Source organism: Pristiophorus japonicus, chromosome 21 (genome assembly GCF_044704955.1).
Source record: "Pristiophorus japonicus isolate sPriJap1 chromosome 21, sPriJap1.hap1, whole genome shotgun sequence".
Classification (NCBI taxonomy): domain Eukaryota; kingdom Metazoa; phylum Chordata; class Chondrichthyes; family Pristiophoridae; genus Pristiophorus; species Pristiophorus japonicus.
The window spans coordinates 57,178,886-57,202,424 of NC_091997.1; the positions used below are offsets into that span (position 1 = coordinate 57,178,886).

General features: G+C 46.3%; 1 protein-coding gene and 1 long non-coding RNA gene across 3 annotated transcripts in view; one reads left to right on the top strand and one right to left on the bottom strand.

Moving 5' to 3' along the window:
- Positions 1-8,842, bottom strand: part of LOC139233686 (uncharacterized) — a 32,619-nt gene extending 23,777 nt beyond the window's left edge. Inside the window, exon 1 of the long non-coding RNA XR_011588198.1 lies at positions 8,804-8,842. This is a non-coding gene — a long non-coding RNA (uncharacterized lncRNA). The remainder of the gene's footprint in view (positions 1-8,803) is intronic.
- A 1,078-nt stretch (positions 8,843-9,920) lies between these two features.
- The window catches only part of LOC139234009 (1-phosphatidylinositol 4,5-bisphosphate phosphodiesterase delta-3-like), a 355,874-nt gene continuing 342,255 nt past the window's right edge, over positions 9,921-23,539 (top strand). For both annotated transcript variants that reach the window (XM_070864801.1, XM_070864802.1), the window contains exon 1: positions 9,921-10,448. In XM_070864801.1, the coding sequence (XP_070720902.1) occupies positions 10,361-10,448 (88 nt within the window). In that variant the 5' untranslated portion in view covers positions 9,921-10,360. The remainder of the gene's footprint in view (positions 10,449-23,539) is intronic.

Here is a 23,539-nt window from a genome sequence, read left to right on the forward strand (position 1 = left end):
GTCGCGAACCCAAAAATGGCTGATGTTCCAGCGATCATAAGGCTGACACATCGCCAAGGCTGGAACATCGCCCATTTTTTATGCCCTAGTGATCTGAGTGTAAAGTCTAGCCCCTGGTTTTCAGAAGGGATAGAAAGGGGGTAAAAAAGGAGGGGGGGTCGCAGTATTGATTAAAGAAACAATTACAGCTGTGAGGAGGCATCTATGGACCCATCTATGGACCCATCGATTGATCCATCTATCAACTCAGCTATCAATGCCTCTACTGGCCCCTCCACTGACCCATCTGCTGATCTACTGATGCAGCTACTGATGGGGGGGGTGGGGAGATTGGGGGTCAGGGGATCATTGATTAGGGGGCATGAGAGATGGTGGGAGGAGAGGAGAAAATCACAGAGGGGCCATGGAGAAGATTGCGGACATTGGGAGGGCAATGGACCGAGTGGGGGGGAGGGTTCTGTTTACTGTGGAGGTTAATAAAGTAGCTTGGAGGGCCACGGGGAGCAGTCCTACTCCTCCTGGTCCACGAGCAGTGCTGTAAAGACACTTAGCTTATGGTCCAGCCCTTGATGTAAAAATAAAAACACTCTTAAAATGAAGGCAGGCAGCCTCCTGAAAAGGTTTCAATGATTGACTGATCTCCTGAGACGCATTGGTCGCCCAACCCCTGACCTGCCTCCGTTAAAACTGGAAGGGGACGATTGAGCTAAGTAATAATACCCAGTCAGCAGTGAGTTTTCCAACTGGGACGTAGACTCACTGTAGGTGCTTCACTGCCGTGTCGTGACCTTGTGATCCCCAACACCATTTCATAGGAGCAGTTAAATGACAAAAGGGCTGATGGTGTGAGGCAAAAGGAGGTGGAACTGGGACAAGGAAAAGAACAAAAGATGGGCCAAGAGGGAGTAGAAAGGCTTACATAGAATTATATTGAATTTTACAGCACAGAAACCGGCCATTCAGCCCAACAGGTCCATGCTGGGGTTTATGCTTCACACGGGCCTGCTCCCACCCCGCTTCACCTCACCATATCAGCATAACCCTCTATTCCCTTCTCCCTCATATGCTTATCTAGCCTCCCCTTAAATGCATCGATACTATTCACCTCAACCCCTCCCTGTGGCAGCGAGTTCCCCATTCTCACCACTCTCTGGGTAAAGGAGTTTCTCCTGAATTCCCCATTGGATTTATTTGTGACTGTCTTATATTTATGCCCCTAGTTTTGGCTCCTCCTATCAATGTCTATCCTGTTGAACCTTCTCATAATTTTAAAGACCTCCAGATAAACGAGCTCCAGACAGTTCAGTCTTTCCTGATAGTTATACACTTGTGAATCTTTTTAACACTTTCTCCAGTCCTTCTATATACTTTTGTAATATGGAGACCAGACCTATGCACAGTACTCCAAGTATGGTCGAACCAAGGTTCATTTGTAGGGTTAACTGTAAGTTACAGTTAAGGCAGCTCACCGCCACCTTCTCCAGGGCAATTAGGGATGGGCAATAAATGCTGGCCTTGCCAGCGATGCCCACATCCCTTCAACCAATAAAAAAAAGCAGAGGGAGAGAGAAGAATGGAAAATCTGGCAAGGCAGAGAGGGATCCTGTTGCATGGGAATGTGTGGAGAAAGGTGTACGATCTACACCATTGGACCAACCTTTTGTGTCTTTCCTTGTCCCATTACCATCTCTTCCGCCTCGCACCATCATCTCTTTTGTCATTTAATCTCTTCTCCCTTTCACCCTATCACAGACCTTCCCTTGTGTTCTTCCCCCTCCCTTTGTTCACTAACTCTGTACTTTCTTATAAGCTTCTAAATCTCTAATTTCTCCCAGTTTTAATGAAGGGTTATCGACCTGAAACTTTGACTCTGTTTCTCTCTTCACAAATGCTGCCTGACCGGCTGAGTGTTTCCTGCACTTTCTGATTTTATATCAAGTTTATGATGTTCTTTTGGAGCAATGTTGGACCCAGCGGGGAGGGGTGTGACCCAGTGGGGTGGGGTTAGGCCCAGTAGGGAGGGGTTAGCACAGCGAGTTAATTTTTAAGTGTGTTATTAGAGGGGAAACCATGAAAGCATCAATGTTTCCACACAGTATGAGATCATGTGGGCCATTGTGTCTGTGCCGGCAATGCAAAATAACCGCACTGTCCCATTCTCTCCACACAGCCCTTCTGCGTAGAGTAAGGTGGGACTCTGCTCTCAAATTGTGAATGCGATGAGGAAACCCTTGGAGAAGGTGGAACATAGGAACAGGAGTAGGCCATTTGGCCCCTTGAGCCTGTTCTGTCATGGCTGATCTGTGACCTACTTCCATATATAGAGACTGAGATATAGCGACCCTCCATTGAGGGGAGGAGACTTCCCCTTCGAATATTCATTCAGGACCCAACATCCTTTCAGGGTCGGAGGACATGGGGGTACTGTGCTGGGGGGAGGGGAAAACACAGCACAACCTTTCCCTTCTGCCTTTTGGATTTCAGGGAAAGGGGGAAATGCAGAGATGGACTTTGATGACAATCATCTTTTCGCAATCAAAAGCTGAATACAGCGAGAAACGGTTGGCATGAGTTTATTTGAAACGCAGAGACAGGGAGAGGATTGTGTGTTTTCTGAGTGATAAATCCAATAAATCATTCAGTCTGTCAGCACCTGAGAAAGAAAATACAGTGAAGGCCTCCGTCAGAATGCCACTTTCAGTCGACACTTTCAGGCTTCTAGTATTCTATTTTTATTCTCTCTAACTTTTGGAACAGTGCCTAAAGTTGGCACTGTAACATAGAGACATTCCCAGGGATCCCACCAAATATTAACACATTTCCAGGGATCCCTGCACAGGTTAATGTATTCCCAGGGATCCCGGCACAGGTTAATGTATTCCCAGGGATCCTTGCACAGGTTAATGTATTCCCAGGGATCCTCTGCAAATCCTTACACACCTCTATGAAACCCTTGTCCTAAAACTTCAGAACACTTTTTTTTCATTAGTGCACAGTAGCAGAAATAACAAGATCAGCAAATGAAAATAAAGACTTGCATTTATAGAGCACCTTTCAAGACCTCAGAATATTCCAAAACACTTTACAGCCAATGAAGTACTTTTGAAGATAAGTCACTGTTGTAATGCCACAGCTGTCACTTAAGCAGACCCTGGGAATCCTTCACTGTTGTCAGCTGTGATTTAGTAGGTTGCATCTCACCTCTGAGTCAGAAGGTTGTGGGTTCAAATCCCTCTCCAGAGAATTGAGCACAAAAATCCAGGCTGACACATCAGTGCGGTACTGAGGGAGTGCTACACTGTCGGAGGTGCTGTCTTTCATTAAACTCACTCTGCTCTCTTAGGTGGACTTAAAAGATCCCATGTCACTATTTGAAGAAGAAACATAGAAACATAGAAAATAAGAGCAGTTGTAGGCCATTCAGCCCTTCGAGCCTGCACCGCCATTCAATATTGTAAGAGAAATTTGGCATTAGGGGTACCAGCGGGACAAGGGTTAAAGAGCTGGTTCCTGCACTGACCCATAAGGAGGTAAAAGGCCTCTCTTTGGCCTTGTACCAAGGCTCCAGAAGTTATCAATTCAATAATATTCCGACAGGATACGATGTGAGAATCTAAACAGACATTGATAAGACCTTGTGAAGAGGCTCGAGGCAAACTCACGGGCACCAAGGAGAATCAACAAATTCTGACCTAATGAAGTCATTCTAGTCACGGCCTAAAGTGGTAACGAGGGTCTTGGCCTGTCAATCCAAAGTAGCACTAATAAGGTAGTCCAATTAGAGAAGTAGCACTGATAAGGCAGTCCAATTAGAGATCTAGGGAGGTCTTACCAGGTAACGGAGGGGTTTTTGAAATGTATAAAAGTTGTATGATTGTGCTGTTCAGGGAGCATCTCCACTCATAGGCGGCTGTGATAAGAGGTGTTCTCGGGCGTTCGTAATAAAAGATCGTTATACCTTGCCATCCGTCTCTGCCTGCTAACTCCGGGGGCTGTTACACGGGTTGAGGCGAGCGTCGACCCTCTATATTAGGGGGCCCGCTTGTGGGAGGAGAAGCCTCCCCATTTTCCCTTACATTTGGCGCTGTGAGCAGGGTACGGACTTCCCGAACGGAACAATGACCCAGCTGTTGGGGTGAGTATGTTTTAATTTACCACTTTCAAGTTAGAGCTGTGGCATTGTAAACCGCAAGGGAAGGACATCTGTACAAAGAACCATTTGTAGCAGGTCCAGGAGGGACGGAGATGGAGGACAGGGACGACCTAGGGGTAGAAGGGGGTCAAAAGGTGCATCCTAAAACATGCGCGTGGAGGTAGCACGGCAGTGCGAGGGTACGACGCAAGGGAAGATATAGAGGAAGGTCTATTGACCCGAAGCAGTATGAGCGCACGGTGCAGGGACGAGACATATTGACCCAAAGTGTGGCAGTACAAGTGTACGGCGCCAAGGGAAGACATATAGATATAAATAACGTCCTGCATACCTAACACGAATTAAAGGGAGTGCCCAAGATAGCCCCGAAGAAGATGGGTAACACGGCTATTAAAAAGGCAAATAAAACCAATTGTAACTTGCGTGACTACGTAATGCCATAAAAAAGCTGATAGTGACTATCTTAAGTAACATATGGATCCAAAAATAGAGCCGGCCAAACAATTAATAGGCTTTGTTGAATGAAGAGAGACTTTTGTGAATGTCTGTCGTTGAGTGAGAGTCCTTGTGTGATTTTTTGACTGCGGAATGAATTTTTCATGTTTCTGAAAGCCTGTTTGGAAAAATAGTGCAGCTCCACCCACTTTTCCAAACAGAGTGAAAGTTTTTTTTAATCCTTTGTAGTGTTGTCCTGTATGTGGGAAGTTTTAAGACATTTTAAGTTAGAAACGCAGGTGTGAATTTATTCGGATGCTAAGTTACGGAGCTAGGAAATGCACAAAGGATAGGTTTGTTGAGCAAAAGATAAAAAATACATGATCCCGGTGGTTAAAAAAAATTTTTTATTTGACACGCTCACTTACATGTCGAAAGAAAACACGCAATCATTGATTACATTGGGTTGAAAGACATAAAGTTAGTCTAGGAATGAGATAAAGAATGCCTTTTAAAAAAGGCCTGTGAGGATCTCTCGCGGCTGTGGGCTGGGGAAGTACGCTCCCATTTTCCTTTGTGTAAAACCTTGACGCAAAAGCTTCTAGCTCAGTAAAAAAAAAGTTTTAAATAAAGATTGAAATTACAAAATTTGAATTGGGATTTTGAGATATTAAGAGAAGGCACAGCAAAATACTGAGATGGATTCAAACTAAAAAAAAATATTAAATTAAATCTGATCTCTTTAAAAAAAAAAAGAGAAATAAAACTAAAAGGTTTGGAAACAATCTAGAAATACCTTTACGGATCAGGTCAAACTCTTGGGCGAGTGGTGAGCTATCTGCGAAGATGTAAAAGTGACTTTTGAAAAATGTTAAAACAGCAAGCTTTAGCAGTTTAGAAAAAGACATTGTAACAAACTTGAAACTGGAACATTTTGACATAACGAAAAGCAGCCCTCAAAGCCTACGTGCTAGACTCCGTTCTAGTTATGGAGAAAAGAAAAAGATAAAGACGCCACTTTGAAAGTAAACAAATTGAACGAATTTGAAAGAAAAAGTGTCTTCGATTGTCTGATGATTTTAAATTAACAAATTGATGGAGTCACGAGCCCTCCGTGTAAAATACAAAACCTAATTTGAAGAAAGGTGATCTGAAAAAAAAAGACGTAACGCACTAATTAGGTGCTGAACAAAAAGGGGTGTTTGCGATGAAAAAGACATAACTTACTAAATACTAGATGATATCGGCTGTGAAAAAGATATTGGTTTCATTGGAAAAAAAAGAATTTGAAGAGGTAAAAGACATTCTCCATTGATAATGATTTTAAATTACGAGAAAGTTTCACTGCAGTTTGAAAGATTTCCAAAATGGACGTTGTTTATCAAGAAAAGTCCCGAACAGTCTAAACAAGCAGGAGGGTTTTGAAATTAACGAGGAGAAAAGATCTAAGCTATGCGAACTCAGCACAGAAAGAAAAAACTGGGAATTAGAGAATCTTACTGAATTTTTAAATTCTTATAGAAAATGGAACTGGCACGGATGTTTAGATTTTGTGCTGAGAGAGAAATAAAACTTAAGATTTGCCCAGTGAACGGGACCGTAAAATAAAACAAAATGTTGGAATGTATACAGCGTGTGTGAAAATTGGATTTCAGTAAACAAAATAGCTATTAAAAATGTGTGGTCTCGTTTTAAATCAATTAAAAAAAAATCTTTGGCAAGTACTTGAATTAGAAGTTAAGAAAAAATTAGAGTTTAATCTAAAATGCCGTCTTTCCTGATGAGAAGACTTTTATTATGATGGCTTTACTAATGGTTACTGCTGTTTTAACGGATTCCTAATTTCTAAGCAAGTTTTGAAGGCACAAAGACTTAAAAAATAATTTTTCGGATGATTACGCGAAGTCACGTAATGACATCAGGCTTTCTTACAAACCTGTAAAGGAGTTAACCCTTTCCATTGACAGCTGTTTTATCCTGGACATTATTAATTTGGATTTCTAAATAGAATAAAAAAGACTCACCTGACAGATAGAGGAAATGATGAGATAGTCAGAATAAAAATAAAAACAGAACTAGTCTTTGTAATAATACTCGCCTGATAAAAATAAAAGAAAGATACTCAAAGAAAACAAATTCAAGAGTTAAAAGCTAAGATAAATAAGCTGGAAGAGATTTTTTTTTTAAACGGGACCAGACGGATAGTGCAGTGCGCAGCCATAGCACCATCACTTACGGCAATAGAGCCAATGTACCCCACGGTGGGTAAGTGTAGTCCACAAACCCAACCTAACCCTTACCTCCGATTTCACAGAGTGACCTCGACATGCATGGATAAAAGATGAGTAGACCAGAACCTAACACCTGGTGACGACCAGGCTATCTGTTTAAAATTTGCAGATAAAACACTCACCGAGATGGGACCCCTGCGGCTACTTCGACTCTGGAGACTCAGGATACTGGGAACCTTGAGGCCCACGCAAGCACTGGATAATACAGATGGACTACGAGAGATATAGCACACGCAGGAAAGACACAACTACATGAACTAGCTTTGTTTAATATAACTGCCGAAATATGCATCCCAGCAGCCAAGGACTGGAGCAAGGACAGAACTTATTTTAATGCATGGCTATGTATCGTGTATTAAGTAAGGTTGTAATGCCGATGCCATGGGCACCAGTAGATTCCGAGGACAGGAGCTAGTTCATAGGACCAAAAGGGGAAGGGCACAGAAATCCAACTGGACGGAATTTCAGTTCGAGAAGCTCATGCCTGGATGGACGAAGCTGCAAAACAAGCAGCCAAATCCACCCCGCAAGAACAGAAGGGTGGGAACAGAACGGAGCAAAGGGGGGTGGGACCCCAGGATGTTTAGGGAAACTGGCCAGTGGGATAAAATAAAGACCAAGGGAGGTTTCTGGAATATAAGGTGTATGTCCTGAAGCATGACACGGTTATAACACGGAGAAGCCGGTATTGATCATGCGCAGCGCAAACAAGAAGGAATACAACCTAAAAAGGGGGGCGGATGGAGTGTGGAGGAAAGATGACAATAAAGGTCTGGCTGGGACACCAAACACACCCAAAGGGACCCTGGGAAGCCCTACCACTGCCCCAACAACCACCCTGGGGACAACAACTCTTCCCAGCACAAACACGCAAGTCCCCCTATAAGCCCGTCCATAAAGACTGAAGCCAAAGGTGGGCTAGTAATAAAAGAATTTAAAGAAAGCGAATACTTAACCTAAATCTAATGGATATCATTCTTCCTAGCTTCTGTGGGAATGAAACTATAAGTCTATACCAGAACCTGGCACAACGGATTCTCGAAGGCCCAGATTCCACTACCCTGAGATTTAATGTCAGAAAGGGAACAGGACAAGGTTGAACAAAAAGGGGAATAATGGAAACACTAGGTACGGGTTATGCGGCAGGGGTTACGACGATTCCCTTATAATATGATCATGGCTGATCCTCTATCTCAAGACCATATTCCTGCTTTTTCCCCATACTCCTTGATGTCTTTTGTTTCTAGAAATCTATCTATCTCCCTCTTAAATATATTCCATGACTTGGCCTCCACAGCCTTCTGTGGTAGAGAATTCCACAGGTTCACCACCCTCAGTGAAAACATTTCTCCTCATCTCGGTCCTAAATTTCCTACCCTGTATCCTGAGACTGTAACCCCCTTGTTTAAGACTTCCCAGCCCCGGGGAAACATCCTCCCCGCATCCAGTCTGTCCAACCCTGTCAGAATGTTATACGTGTCAATGAGAGCAGGGGAGTTATCCCTGGTGTCCTGGCCAATAGTAACATAGGAATAAGAGAAGGCCATTTAGCCTCTGGAGTCTGTTGTGCCATTCAGTGAGATCATGGCTGACCTGTGACCTAACTCCACGTACCTGCCTTTGCCACATACCTCTTATTTCTTTGGTTAACAAAAATCTATCAATCTCAGATTTAAAATGAACAATTAACCTAACAACAACTGCTGTTTGGCGGAAGAGAGTTCCAAACTTCAACCACCCTTTGCGTGTAGAAGTGTTTCCTAACTTCACTCCTGAAAAGCCTGACTCTAATTTTTAGGTTATGCCCCCTAGTTCTAGATTCCCTCAACCAACATCACCAAAAATAACAGATTGGGGAGAAAATTGCGGTTGGAGGCTTCCTGCGGGCGAATGCCTCCAACCGAAAAAATGTTAACGAAAATACCTGGTGGTCCCGGAGGAATGCAGGATTGCGGTCGGAAGCCTAGTTTCGCAGTCCAGAGTACAGGAACATGTCTTCCAGGATTGTATGCGTATCCTGGGATCACATGGGCTTGGACCACCAATCACAATGTAGTATTCTCATTGATAGTAATGGGAGCTCTGAGCTCCCAGCTCCTATTACTATCAATGAGAACACTCCAACATTCAAGTAAAACACAAACGTAAATTTAAAAAAAACACTTCACTTTTTTAAATTAATAGAAATTGCATTAAATTAAATGTTTTCGAGAAAAAATTTACATTTTTGAATGAAAAAAATGTTTTAATAGTGATAAAAAAATAAACTTACCTTTCGGGTTTTTAATATAAAAATAATTAATAACATTTAAGTTTTCTATGTTTGAAAACTCTTATGCTGATAAAAGTAGGCTATAGTCCTGTTTTTACCAGGCGTAAGAGTTTTAAGGACATTCGCTGGGCAACTAGCCCAATCTCTGCCCCGTTAATGTCCTTCCTGCGGGGATGCATGTGATCTGTCAAAAGACATTTTGATCAATCACAAAAGCCAGTTCTCAGCACGTGCGAATTGCACACTGAGAACCGGCATTTGCGAGGCCTCTTCGGGTGTGTGCGCACATCGTATGCACCCGGACAGGCTGCAATTTTCAGCCCATGATCTGGTCATTATCACATTGCTGTATGTGGGAGCTTGCTGTGCGCAAATTGGCTGCCGCGTTTCCTACATTAACAGTGACTACACTGCAAAAGTACTTCATTGGCTGTAAAGCGCTTGGGATGTCCTGAGTTTGTGAAAGGCGCTATATAAATGCAAGTCTTTCTTTTTTCACCAATCCCCTGGAGTGTTGTGTTTGCAGGAACCGATTACAGGAATGGGCTGATTTTCCATTCAGTGCATTCCATATAAACGCAATGGTCCCAGCACTAAGATTGTTCTCTTATCAGGAGTAAGTTGAACACATACAGTAAATATTGTCCTTTCAATTTCATCTCATTTAGCGACAACCCGTTCCTTATATGGAAGCTAGAAGTCACATGAGCTGAATTCCTGGTTTATAAGCAAAAGCTGGGACACAAGAAGCCGGGCTATTGCAGGGGGAGAGTTTGTGCAGAGAGGAGCTGGAGGCAAGGCTGAGACAAACAGCCCAATCCAAGTCTGGGACATTGCAGCCCCGGGCACCGGGACCGGGACCGGGACCGGGACCAGGGGCAGGAAGGAGGCACAGAGGCTCAGCCCAGCCCAACCCAGTGTGTGTGTGTGTGTGAGAGAGAGACAGCCCAGCGCAGCCCAGCCTTGTGTGTGTGTGTGTGTGAGAGAGAGGCTGAGACAGCCCAGCCCAATCCAGTGTGTGTGTGTGAGTGAGAGAGAGGCTGAGACAGCCCAGACAACTCTGTGTGTGTGTGTGTGCGAGAGAGGCTGAGACAGCCCAGCCCGTCCGTCAGTCAGAGCCTGGCAGTGTATGAGAGTGAGTGAGCGAGAGGTTCAGGAGCTCAGCAAACGCCGCAACACAGCAGGCAGCGAGCGGCCAGACCACAAACCATGATCGGCACCAGGTCCCGGGGCTCGCAGCTCCCGGATTCCGACCCGGACCCCAGGAAACTCGCCCTCAAAGCCTTCAAGAAAGTTGGTAAGGATCGGCGGGCAGTGGGCAGAGTGGGCATTGCTGGGGGGGAGAGGGCAGGAATGTGCCCTGGCAGGGGGCAAGGGGGAATGTGCCCTGGCAGGGGAAAAGGGAGAGTGTGCCCTGGCAGGGGAAAAGGGAGAGTGTGCTCTGGCAAGGGGCAAGGGGGAGTGTGCCCTGGCAGGGGGGCAAGGGCGGGTATGCCCTGGCAGGGGGGCAAGGGGGAGTGTGCCCTGGCAGGGGGGCAAGGGAGAGTGTGCCCTGGCAGGGGGCAAGGGAGAGTGTGCTTTGGCAGGGGGCAAGGGGGAGTGTGCCTTGACCACTTGCTGTGATTTCACGGCACACAAACTCTGACTAAATAAGGAATGCTGAAAGAAGCATTCCTCAAACGTTTCCCGGAGTTTACAGAGCTCTCTCTCTCTCTCTCTCCTGTGTCAGATGAGGGAGGTTCCTTGCTTTTCACAAGGTCACATCTGGGAATGTCTGCAGACTTTTCCTGGATCAGACTGGCTCGAGGCAGCGCTGGCGGGGCAGACATGAGCACTCAGACCATGTCTGTGACTGAGCACTCGGCTCACTGTCAGCACACAGCACTGGGGCCAACAATGTCCATTGCCTCTGAAAGGGGAGGGGAGGCAAGTCCAGGCTAGCACTTATTTATGTTTTTGGTCACTGGAGATATCTGACACGACTCACTGACAATTACCCAACTCGTTCACTAATGTCTTTTGCTCAGATTCAATGTCAACTTTAGTCTGATTCCGCTCCTGTGACGTGCCTTGGGATGTTTTACTATGTTAAAGGTGCTATATAATGCAAGTTAGGGAAGGGCACCTCCTTACCCGGTCTGGCCCACGTGTGACTTCAGTCCCACACTGATGTGACTGACCTGTAACTGCCCCTAAAGCACCCTAGCAGGCCAGTCAGCTGCAGCAGATCTCTACACAGGAGAAGGCTCACCATCAGTTTCTTGGGGATGGGCAATAAATGCCGGCCTTGGCAGCGAAGCCCAATTCCCGAGAACGCATTTTGAAAAAGGCCGAGTTTCTCTTTGTCCGATGCAGACCGCCCCTCTCCTGTGTCCTGTATATCGAACAATCTGAAGCTCTACCCATAGAAATCCAAGTTGTTGTTGTATCAAAGGATCGGGAGGGAAAGTGGAGTTCAGGTCGAAAATCAGCCATGATTTTATTGAATGGGGCTTATGGCCGATTCCTACTCCTAATTCTTATGTTTGTGGGGTCTTGCAATGTGCAAATTGGCTGCTGTGTTTCCGACATTACAACAGTGACTACACTTCAAAAGTACATTATTGGCTGTAAAGCGAGGTTGTGCAAGCTGCTATATAAATGCAAGACTTTCTTTACCTGCTGACCACACCTCAAGAAGCAGAAAGCTTAGGCATGAGCCACGCATGTGTGCAGGGGAGCTGCTGCAGTATGATTAGCTAAAAAACTGCTCAACTTATCAGTACAGAGCTTGCAGAACACTGGGGAGCTTTACATAAGAACATAAGAAATGGGAGCAGGAGTCGGCCATTTGTCCCCTCGAGCCCGCTCCGCCATTCAATAAGATCATGGCTGATCAACCTGCGGATTCCCGGGACAGGATTCCCTGCCCATTCGAACACCGGCTTGCTGGGTTATGTGGAGCTAAGTGTGCAGACGCCCACCCCCGAGAGGGCGGCCCCTCCAAGACCCATCGTGAGCCAGGCCGGCCAGTCAGCAACGCAATACCCAGTCTGCCAGTGAGGGTTCCTGATCTTCATCACACCACACTTGGAGTATTGTGCACAATTCTGGTCTCCATATTTTAAGAGATATAGAAGCAGCAAAGAAAATGTAAAAAAGATGTACAAGGATAATCCCAGAACTGAAAGGTGATAACAATCAGGAAAGGCTGAACAGGCTGGGGCTTTTTTCTCTAGAAAAGAGATGAGGAGTGGCCTGATAGAAGTCTTTAACATTGGGTTTATAGGGTCAATGTAGAGAAGATGTTTATACTTGTGGGGAGATCAGAACTAGGGGCTAAGATAGTCATTAATAAATCTAATACCATGGGGAGTAGTTGAGGTGAACAGAATAGATGCATTTAAGGCAAAGCTAAATAAAGACATTAGGGAGAAAGGAATCAAAGGATATGCTGATAAGGTGGGAGGAGGCTCGTGTGCAACATACAGCATAGACTAATTGAGCCAAATGGCTTGTTTCTGTGCTGTATGTTCTATATAATCATTGAAGGATGCTCCTTCAGAGCAGTTCTGCATTTCTTGATGGATCGTGTGCCTCCGTCTCTCACGGTCCTCGGATCACCTCCTGGCAGAGAAACTCCCGGTATTCTGGGGCGTGAGGTCAATGGTCGAGAGCCAGGGGCGTCTCGGCCTGCCGGAGAGGGTTGACCCGATTCAAAGCTCCCATGATCATCTTGGAGCCACCTCAACTCCAAAGAGACCCCACTTACTCCATCTTCCCACCCCCCACCTCACGGCAGATAGACAAGTTGGTCTTTCGATAAGTGAGCAGCACTGTTGGAATCCTCATGAGGCAGACAGCTCTTCACAACTAGCACGGTGAGCAGCACCAGGCAACGCCTCACATTATCAGGTTAATCAGTACTGTGCTAATAGTGGAGTGGGAATAAAAAATACATTAAATTGCCTTTATACAGTTCCTTTCACAACCTGAGGATGTCTAAAAGCGATCTACAACAATGAAGCACTTTATGAAGTGTTGTAATGTAGGAAGCGTGGCAGCCAATTTTCACACAGCTGTTTTTAGGTGTTGGTTAAGGGATAAATATTTGCCAGGACACCAGGGAAAACACCCCAGCTCTTCTTCAAAATAGTGTCATGGCATCTCAGCTTATCAGCTCTCCCAAAAGTCGGCATCTCCGACAGTGCAGTACTCCCTCAGCACTGCATTGCAGAGTCAGCCTAGATTTTGTGCTCAAGTCTCTGGAGTGACCCATAGCCCTTTGAAATAAGAGAGAAAAAAGAAAGACTTGCATTTATTTAGTGCCTTTCATGGCCTCAGGGCGTCCCAAAACACTTTTGCAGCCAATAAAGTACTTTTGAAGTGTAGTAACTGTTGTAATGTAGGAAACATGGCAGCCAATTTGTGCACAGCAAGCTCCCACAAACAGCAATGTGATAATGACCAGATAATCTATTTTAGTGATATTGATTGAGGGATAAATATTGGCCAGGACACCGGGGAGAACTGCCCTGTTCTTCTTCTACTAACACTGACCAAGGCTGACACCTGCACTTAAGGAATTCAGAATTAACTGTTGGTTTATATTTTAAGCAGAACAATCGGACTGCAGGTAGTCAGGAACTCCCATGTGGTACGTGTACATAGAAACATAGAAACATAGAAAATAGATGCAGGAGTAGGCCATTCGGCCCTTCTAGCCTGCACCGCCATTCAATGAGTTCATGGCTGAACATTTAACTTCAGTACCCCATTCCTGCTTTCTCGCCATACCCCTTGATCCCCCTAGCAGTAAGGACCTCATCTAACTCCTTTTTGAATATATTTAGTGAATTGGCCTCAACAACTTTCTGTGGTAGAGAATTCCACAGGTTCACCACTCTCTGGGTGAAGAAATTCCTCCGCATCTCGGTCCTAAATGGCTTACCCCTTATCCTTAGACTGTGACCCCTGGTTCTGGACTTCCCCAACATTGGGAACATTCTTCCTGCATCTAATCTGTCTAACCCCGTCAGAATTTTATATGTTTCTATGAGGTCCCCTCTCATTCTTCTGAACTCCAGTGAATACAAGCCCAGTTGATCCAGTCTTTCTTGATAGGTCAGTCCCGCCATCCCGGGAATCAGTCTGGTGAACCTTCGCTGCACTCCCTCAATAGCAAGAATGTCCTTCCTCAGGTTAGAAGACCAAAACTGTACACAATACTCCAGGTGTGGCCTCACCAATGCCCTGTACAACTGTAGCAACACCTCCCTGCCCCTGTACTCAAATCCCCTTGCTATGAAGGCCAACATGCCATTTGCTTTCTTAACCGCCTGCTGCACCTGCATGCCAACCTTCAATGACTGATGTACCATGACACCCAGGTCTCTTTGCACCTCCCCTTTTCCTAATCTGTCACCATTCAGATAATAGTCTGTCTCTCTGTTTTTACCACCAAAGTGGATAACCTCACATTTATCCACATTATACTTCATCTGCCATGCATTTGCCCACTCACCTAACCTATCCAAGTCGCTCTGCAGCCTCACAGCATCCTCCTCGCAGCTCACACTGCCACCCAACTTAGTGTCATCCGCAAATTTGGAGATACTACATTTAATCCCCTCATCTAAATCATTAATGTACAGTGTAAACAGCTGGGGCCCCAGCACAGAACCTTGCGGTACCCCACTAGTCACTGCCTGCCATTCTGAAAAGTACCCATTTACTCCTACTCTTTGCTTCCTGTCTGACAACCAGTTCTCAATCCATGTCAGTACATTTTTATCGAGTTTCAGATGGCTCCTTGAGTTCAGTCACAATGTATAAAGAAAATTAAAAACCATCTACTTTCAGAATCTAATTGCCAGCCTGACTCATTACAGTTTGTGAGGACCACTGGTCAGTTTGGCATCGAGCTGGGGGGAGGAGGCAAGCCACACAATTTATACAAAAATATTATGTACACAACAGGCAGCTCCTTTTGTGTATAGCTGATGGCTGTTCCAATCCATGAAGCAAGTGTTTGGGTGGGTTCAATTGGACTGCTTAAATCAGGGAGCCAGTCTGGAACTTGTGTCGCGATTGGCTCCTGAAATTAATAAGAATATAAAAAAAAGAATAACTGCGTAAAAGTCAATTCTAAATTATATAATTTAGTATGAAAAGTGTGGACCATTAGTTATTATATAGCGGCAGCTGGAGTCACTATGGTGTATCCACGAGGCTGAGAGCTACGAGGATAGCACGTTTCAGGCGGTGGTCACCCCGCAGCTTAAAAGCATGCATGCAGAGGGGAAGTGGGCGACCACCAGACGAAGTAAGAACGCTAGGCAGGTAGTGCAGGAGTCCCCCCGTGATTCCATCTCACTTTCAAACCGATATTAATTTCTGAGTAATGGTGAGGGCGATGGTGCCTCTGGGGAGTGCAGCCAGAGCCAAGTCCAAGGCACCACGGGTGGCTCAGCTGCACAAGTGGGGAGGGATGAAGAATAAAAGAGCTCTTGTGATAGGGGATTCAATAGTTAGGGGAATAGAGAGGCGTTTCTGTGGCCGCAGATGTGACTCCAGAATGGTACGGTGCCTCCCTGGTGCCAGAGTCAAGGATGTCACAGAGCGGACACAGGGCATTCTGGAGGGAGAGGGTAAACAGCTAGAGGTTGTGGTCCATATCGGGACATAGGTAGAAGGAGGGATGAGGTCCTATAGGAAGAATTTAGGGAGCTAAGAAGAAAATTAAAGGGTAGGACCTCAAAGGTAGTAATCTCCGGGTTACTACCAGTGCCACGTGCTAATGAGTACAAGAATAGAAGGATAGAGAGGATGAACATGTGGCTGGAGAGTTGGTGTAGGAGGGAGGGCTTTAAATTCCTGAGGCATTGGGACCGCTTCTGGGGGAGATAGGACCTGTACAAACCGGACGGGTTGCACCTCAACAGCGCCGGGACCAATATCCTCGTGGGGAGTTTTGCTAGTGCTGTTGGGGAGAGTTTAAGCTAGTTTGGCAGGGGATGGGAACCTGAGAACAAATTCAAAAGGGAAGGAAGTAAAGCTGAAATTGGATAGCAAGAATCTAGAAAGTGAATCTGTAAGACAGAGGAAACAGGGTTCAGTATATAGTAAGCAAGGAGGTCTTCCTGTGCTGAATGGTATATCCTTTAATGCAAGGAGTATAGCGAATAAGACGGATAAGCTAAGAGCACAGGTAGACACTTGGGAGTATGACATTATAGCCATTACAGAAACATGGCTGAAAGAGGGGCAGGTATGGCAGATCAATATTCCTGGTTAGAGGATTTTTAGACATGACAGAGAGGTGGGTAAAAAAAGGAGGGGATCGTGGCATTGATTAAAGAAACTATTACAGAGGTGAGAAGGGATGATATGTTAGAGGGATCATCAAATGATGCCACATGAGTCGAATTGAAAAAAAAAGGGGGGCAATCACAATGCTAGGTGTGTATTATAGATCCCCAAACAGTGGGAGGGATATAGAGGAGCAAGTATGTAGGTAAATTGCTGTGAAATCCAAAAACCATAGGATAGTAATAGTAGGGGATTTTAACTATCCTAATATTGATTGGGACAAATATAGTGTGAAGGGTATAGAGGGTGTGGAATTCTTAAAATGCATTCAGGAGAACTTTTTTAGTCAGTATGTAACAAGGCCAACACAAGAGGGGTCGGTTCTGGATTTAGTTTTGGGGAATGAAGCTGGGCAGGTGGAAGGTGTATCAGTGGGAGAGCACTTGGATGCCAGTGACCATAATTCAGTCAGATTCAAGCCAGTTATGGATAAGGACAAGGATATGACTGGAATAAAAGTCCCAAATTGGGGAAAAGCTAACTTTGCTAAGTTGCGAAGTGATTTGGCCACAGTGGACTGGAAACAGCTACTTGTCAGTGTCAGAACAGTGGGAGGCATTCAAGGAGGAGATCCAGAAGGCTCAGGCCAAACATGTGCCCTTAAAGAAAAAGGGTGGGATTAATAATTCTACAGCCCCCTGGATCTCTAGGGACTTACATGGGAGGATAAAGAAAAAAAGGGATGCTTATGTCATATACCGATGGCTAAATACTATAAAATCTTTGGAGGAATATAGAAAATTAAGAGGCAAAATTAAAAAGGATAATAGGAATGCTAAGAGAGAGCATGAAAAATTCTTGGCTAGTAAAATTAAGGAAAACCCAAAGATGTTCTATAAATATATTAACAGCAAGAGGGTAACTAAAGCAAGGGTAGGGCCTATTCGAGAGCATGAGGGTAATCTTTGTGTGGAGGCAGAAGATGTTGGTATGGTTCTTAAGGAATACTTTGCATCTGTTTTCACAAAGGAAAGGGGTAATGCAGGTACTGCTATCGAGGAGGAGTGTGAAATTCTGGATGAAATAAACAGTGAGAGAGGAGGTAGTAAGGGGTTTAGCAGCTTTGAAAGTAGATAAGCCCCCAGGCCCAGATGAAATGCATCCCAGGCTGTTGAGTAAAGTAAAAGAAGAAATAGCAGAGGCCTTGACCATCATTTTCCAGTCCTCTTTGGATTTGGGCATGGTGCCGGAGGACTGGAGGACTGCTAATGTGGTATCCTTATTTAAGAAGGGGAAAGGAATAGGCCGAGTAATTACAGGCCTGTCAGTCTAAACTCAGTAGTGGGAAAATTATTGGAAAAGGTCCTGAAAGACATGATAAATCTACATTTGGAAAGGCAAGGATTAATTAGGGACAGTCAGCACAGATTTGTTAAGGGAAGATCGTGTTTGACTAACCTGATTGAATTTTTTGAGGGTCGATGAGGGTAGTGCGTACGAAGTCATGTATATGGACTTTAGCAAAACTTTTGATAAGGTCCAACATGGTAGACTGGTTACGAAGGTTAAAGTTTATGGGATCCAGGACAAAGTAGCTAGTTGGATCCAAAATTGGCTTCGAGGTAGGAAGCAAAGGGTAATGGTTAATGGATGTTTTTGTGACTGGAAGGATGTTTCCAGTGGGGTTCTGCAGGGCTCAGTACTGGGTCCCTTGCTTTTTGTGGTGTATATCAATGATTTAGATTTGAATAAAGGAAGTATTGTGTTCCGAACACAGATGAGGCTGCACACAGGGAGGTTAAAGTAACAGTGACCTCAGTCTTTAATAAGACACTCCAGAGTGAGGTACAGGCCTTAGGGGCCGGCTTATATACAGTTATCCCAAGGGATGCTGGGATCCCTTGGGACTTCAGGGGATGAGCTGGGATCCCTTGGGACTTCAGGGGATGCACTCCCTAGTGGCGGAACATGGGAGTGCATGCTTCACAGATACACAACATCACTACCCACCCCCCAAAGTCAAAGTGAAAACTATTTACAAGGTGAGGCGGTCGGGAGCCTTTCTTTTCCTGGTGGACCGCCTCGGTACAAATGTCTGTTCTGGTGTGTTGGCTGTGCCCTCGCTGGGCTGGCGTGTTGTTGGCCCTGCAGGGCTGCTGGGTGAGCCTGGCCTTGCTGGGCTGTTGGGCCTGATGGGTTCGATTTCCTGGTCCGGCGTGGTGTCGTTGATCCTTTGGGTTGTGTGTTGTGGGCTTGAAAAAGGTGGTGTCTGCTGTGGGTTGTTCAGGGCAGTCTGTGAACCGCAGCCTGGTTTGGTCCAGGTGCTTTCTGCAAATTTGTCCATTGTCTAGTTTGATTACAAATGCACTATTCACTTCTTTAGCTATCACCGTGCCCGCGATCCACTTGGGACCATGTCCATAGTTTAGCACATACACATGGTCATTCAGATCAATTTCCCGTGACACAGTGGCGCGACCATCGTTTACATTTTGTTGCTGCTGCCTGCTCTCTACTTGATCATGCAGGTTGGGGTGAACCAGCGAGAGTCTGGTTTTAAGTGTCCTTTTCATGAGTAGCTCAGCCAGGGGCACCCCTGTGAGCAAGTGGGGTCTCGTGCGGTAGCTGAGCAGTACTCGGGACAGGCGGGTTTGGAGTGAGACTTCTGTGACTCGTTTAAGGCTCTGTTTGATGGTGTGTACTGCCTGCTCTGCCTGCCCATTGGAGGCTGGTTTAAACGGGGCCGAGGTGACATGTTTGATCCCATTGCGGGTCATGAATTCTTTAAATTCGGCACTGGTGAAACATGGCCCGTTGTCACTGACCAGTATGTCAGGCAGGCCGTGGCTGGCTAACATAGCCCTCAGGCTTTCAATGGTGGCGGTGGCGGTGCTTCCCGACATTATTTCACATTCAATCCATTTTGAAAAACCATCCACCACCACCAGGAACATTTTACCAAGAAACGGGCCCGCATAGTCGACATGGATCCTTGACCATGGTCTGGAGGGCCAGGACCACAAACTTAGTGGTGCCTCTCTGGGCGCGTTGCTCAACTGAGCACACACGCTGCATTGCCGTACACAGGTCTCTAAGTCTGAGTCGATACCGGGCCACCACACGTGGGATCTGGTTATCGCTTCCATCATTACTATACCCGGGTGTGTGCTGTGGAGATCCGAGATGAATGTCTCCCTGCCCTTTTTGGTTGCACTACATGGTTACCCCACAACAGGCAGTCTGCCTGAATGGACAGTTCGTCCTTTCGCTGCTGGAACGGCTTGATTGGCTCTTGCATTTCAATGGGGATGCTGGCCCAGCTCCCATGCAGTACACAATTTTTTCCCAGGGATAGCAGAGGATCTTGGCTGGTCCAAGTCCTAATCTGGCGGGCCGTGACAGGTGATTTATCATTTTCAAACGCTTCCATGACCATCAACAAGTCTGCGGGCTGTGCCACCATCAGCAAGTTTGTAGGCTGCGCCATTTCCACCCCCGTGGTGGGCAATGGTAGCCGACTGAGAACATCCGCACAGTTCTCGGTGTCTGGCTGTGGCGGAGGGTATAGTTATACTTTGATAGCGCGAGTGCCCACCTTTGTATGCGGGCTGAGGCATTAGTATTTATCCCCTTGTTTTCAGCGAACAGGGATGTGAGGGGCTTGTGATCGGTTTCCAGCTCAAATTTGAGGCCAAACAGGTACTGATGCATTTTCTTTACCCCGAACATCACACACTAATGCCTCTTTCTCAATCATGCTGTTGGCCCTCTCGGCCTTAGACAAGCTCCTGGAAGCATAGGCGACAGATTGCAACTTCCCCGCAACGTTAGCTTGTTGTAATACACACCCGACTCTGTACGACGACGCGTCACATGCTAGCACAAGTCTTTTACACGGGTTATACAATACAAGCAGCTTGTTGGAGCATAAAATATTTCTGGCTTTCTCAAAAGCAATTACTTTTTTCCCCATACCCAGTTCTCACCTTTGCGCAATAATACATCTAGGGGCTCTAAAAGGTGCTTAACCCCTGCAGGAAGTTACCAAAATAGTTGAGGAGTCCCAGGAATTACTGCAGCTCCGTGACATTCTGTGGCCTGGGTGCGTTCCTGATAGCCTCTGTCTTAGCATCTGTGGGCTGAATGCCATCCGCCGCGATCTTTCTCCACAAAAACTCCACTTCTGTTGCCATGAAGATGCATCTCGAGCTCTTCAGCCGCAGCTCTACACGATCCAGTCGCTGGAGGACCTCCTCCAGGTTTTGTAGGTGCTCGACGATGTCCCGACCCATGACCAATATGTTGTCCTGAAAGACCACCGTGCATGGTACCGACTTGAGTAGGCTCTCCATGTTTCTCTGGAAGATCGCTGCAGCCGACCGAATTCCAAACGGGCATCTGTTGTAGATGAACAGTCCCTTGTGTGTGTTGATGCAGGTGAAGCCCTTCGAAGACTTCTCCAGCTCCTGCATCATATAGGCCGAAGTCAGGTCGAGCTTGGTGAACATCTTACCTCCTGCCAGCGTCACAAATAGGTCGTCTGCCTTAGGTAGCGGGTATTGGTCCTGTAGCGAGAAACGATTAATAGTTACTTTATAATCGCCGCAAATCCTGACCGTGCCATCACTTTTGAGTACTGGAACAATCAGGCTGGCCCACTCGCTGAGTTCCACTGGGGAGATGATGCCCTCGCGTTGCAGCCTGTCCTGCTCAATTTCCACTCTCTCCCTCATCATGTGAGGTACCGCTCGCGCTTTGTGGTGAATGGGTTGTGCCTCTGGGACCAAGTGGATCCGCACCTTCGCCCTGGAAAAATTTCCAATGCCTGGCTCAAGAAAGGAAGAAAATTTGTTAAGAACCTAGATACACGAGGCCTCATCGATATGTGATAGCGCTCGGATGTCAGCCCAGTTCCAGCGGATTTTGCCCAGCCAGCTCCTTCCATCGCCTGGGACAATCCAGAGTGGCAGTTCGTGCACCGTGCCCTCGTAGGTGACCTTGACCATGGCGCTGCCCAGGACAATGATAAGCTCTTTGGTGTACATTCTCAGTTTTGTGTGGATGGGGCTCAGGGCTGGTCTGAGTGCCTTGTTGCACCACAGTCTCTCAAACATCTTTTTACTCATAATGGATTGGCTAGCACCAGTGTCCAGTTCCATGGCTATGGGTAAGCCATTCAATTTTACGATTAGCATGAAAGATGGACATTTCATCGAAAATGTGTGCACCCCGTGTACTTCAGCATCTGCCTCCTCTCTCTCAGGCTCGAAATTGCTTTGATCCACCATGGACTGATCTTCCTCTGCCATGTGGTGATTAGCAGGTTTTGCAGAGCTTGCAGCTCACTTGCAAGCTCGTTGGAGGTGCCCCATTGTTCCACAGCTCTTGCAAACATACCCTTTGAAGCGGCATGAATAGGCTGAATGGAAGCCTCCAGAACGTCAACAAGGTGTGAATTGCCTTGCATTCATCCTTTGTTGTGGATTCTGAGTCATCTGGGTCACCTGAGGCCTGCTGGCCATTGCAGACTCGTGGGTTTTGCCCTGTACATTTCTGCTCGCAAACACAGTTCCAGTTAATTTATGAACATTGCTAGCACTGGTGTGCTGAGAGACTTGTTTGGTGTTATCACTGGTGGGCATAAACGCCTGTGCTATCGCAATGGCCTTACTGAGAGTCGGTGTCTCTACAGTCAAAAGTTTTCGTAGGATGGTCTCGTGGCCAATGCCCAGTACAAAAAAGTCTCTGAGCATTTGCTCCAGGTAGCCATCAAACTCAGTGTTCTGCAGGTTGCCTCAGCTCGGCAATGTAGCTCGCCACTTCCTGACCTTCAGATCACTGGTACGTGTAGAACCGATACCTCGCCATCGGCATGCTCTCCCTCGGGTTAAGATGCTCCCGAACCAGTGTACACAGCTCCTCATACGACTTATCTGTGGGTTTCACCAGAGCCAGAAGATTCTTCATGAGGCTGTAGGTCGGTGCCCCGCAGACTGAGGAGGACCGCTCTCCTTTTTGCAGCGCTTCCTTCTCCGTCCAGCTCGGTGGCTACAAAGTACTGGTCTAGCTGTTTGACATGGACTTCCCAGTCCTCACCCTCCGAGAACTTCTCCAGGATGCCCACAGTTTGCTGCATCTTTGCGTTGGATTCGTATTCTCGTCACCAGTTATAGTGTTCCTAACACAGATGAGGCTGCACACAGGGAGGTTAAAGTAACAGTGACCTCAGTCTTTAATAAGACACTCCAGAGTGAGGAACAGGTCTTCGGGGCTGGCTTATATACAGTGCTCCCAAGGGATGCTGGGATCCTTTGGGACTTCAGGGGATGAGCTCCCTGGTGGCGGAACATAGGAGTGCATACTTTACAGATGCACAACAGGGAGTATGATTAAGAAGTTTGCAGATGACACTAAAATTGGCCGTGTGGTTAATAATGAAGAGAAAAGTCATGGGCTGCAGGAGGATATCAATCTACTGGTCAGGTGGGCAGAGCAGTGGCAAATGGAATTTAATTCAGAGAAGTGTGAGGTAATGGGAGGGCTAATAAGGAAAGAGCATACACATTAAACGGTAGGCCAATTAATAGTGTAGATGAACAAAGGGACCTTGGAGTGCTTAGCGACAGATCCCTGAAAGTAGCAGGCCAGGTGGATAAGGTGCCTTTATTGGCCGAGGAATAGAATACAAGAGCAGGCAGGTAATGCTTAATTTGTATAATATTTTGGTTAGGCCACAGGTGGAGTACTGCATGCAGTTGTGGTCGCCGTATTATAAGAAGGATGTGATTGCTCTAGAGAGGGTGCAGAGGAGATTTACTTGGATGCTGCCTGGAATGGAGAATATTAGTTATGAGGACAGATTGGTTAGACTGGGCTTGTTCTAATTGGAACAGAGGAGGTTGAGAGGAGACCTCATTGAGCTCACAAAATTTTGAGGGGCCTGGATACAGTGGATAGCAAGGACCTATTTCCATTGGTGGAGGGGTCAATTACGAGGGGGCATAGTTTTAAGGTGGTTGGTGGAAGGTTCAGAGGGGATTTGAAGGGGGGGCTTCTTTACGCAGAGGGTTGAGGGGATCTGGAACTCGCTGCCTGGAA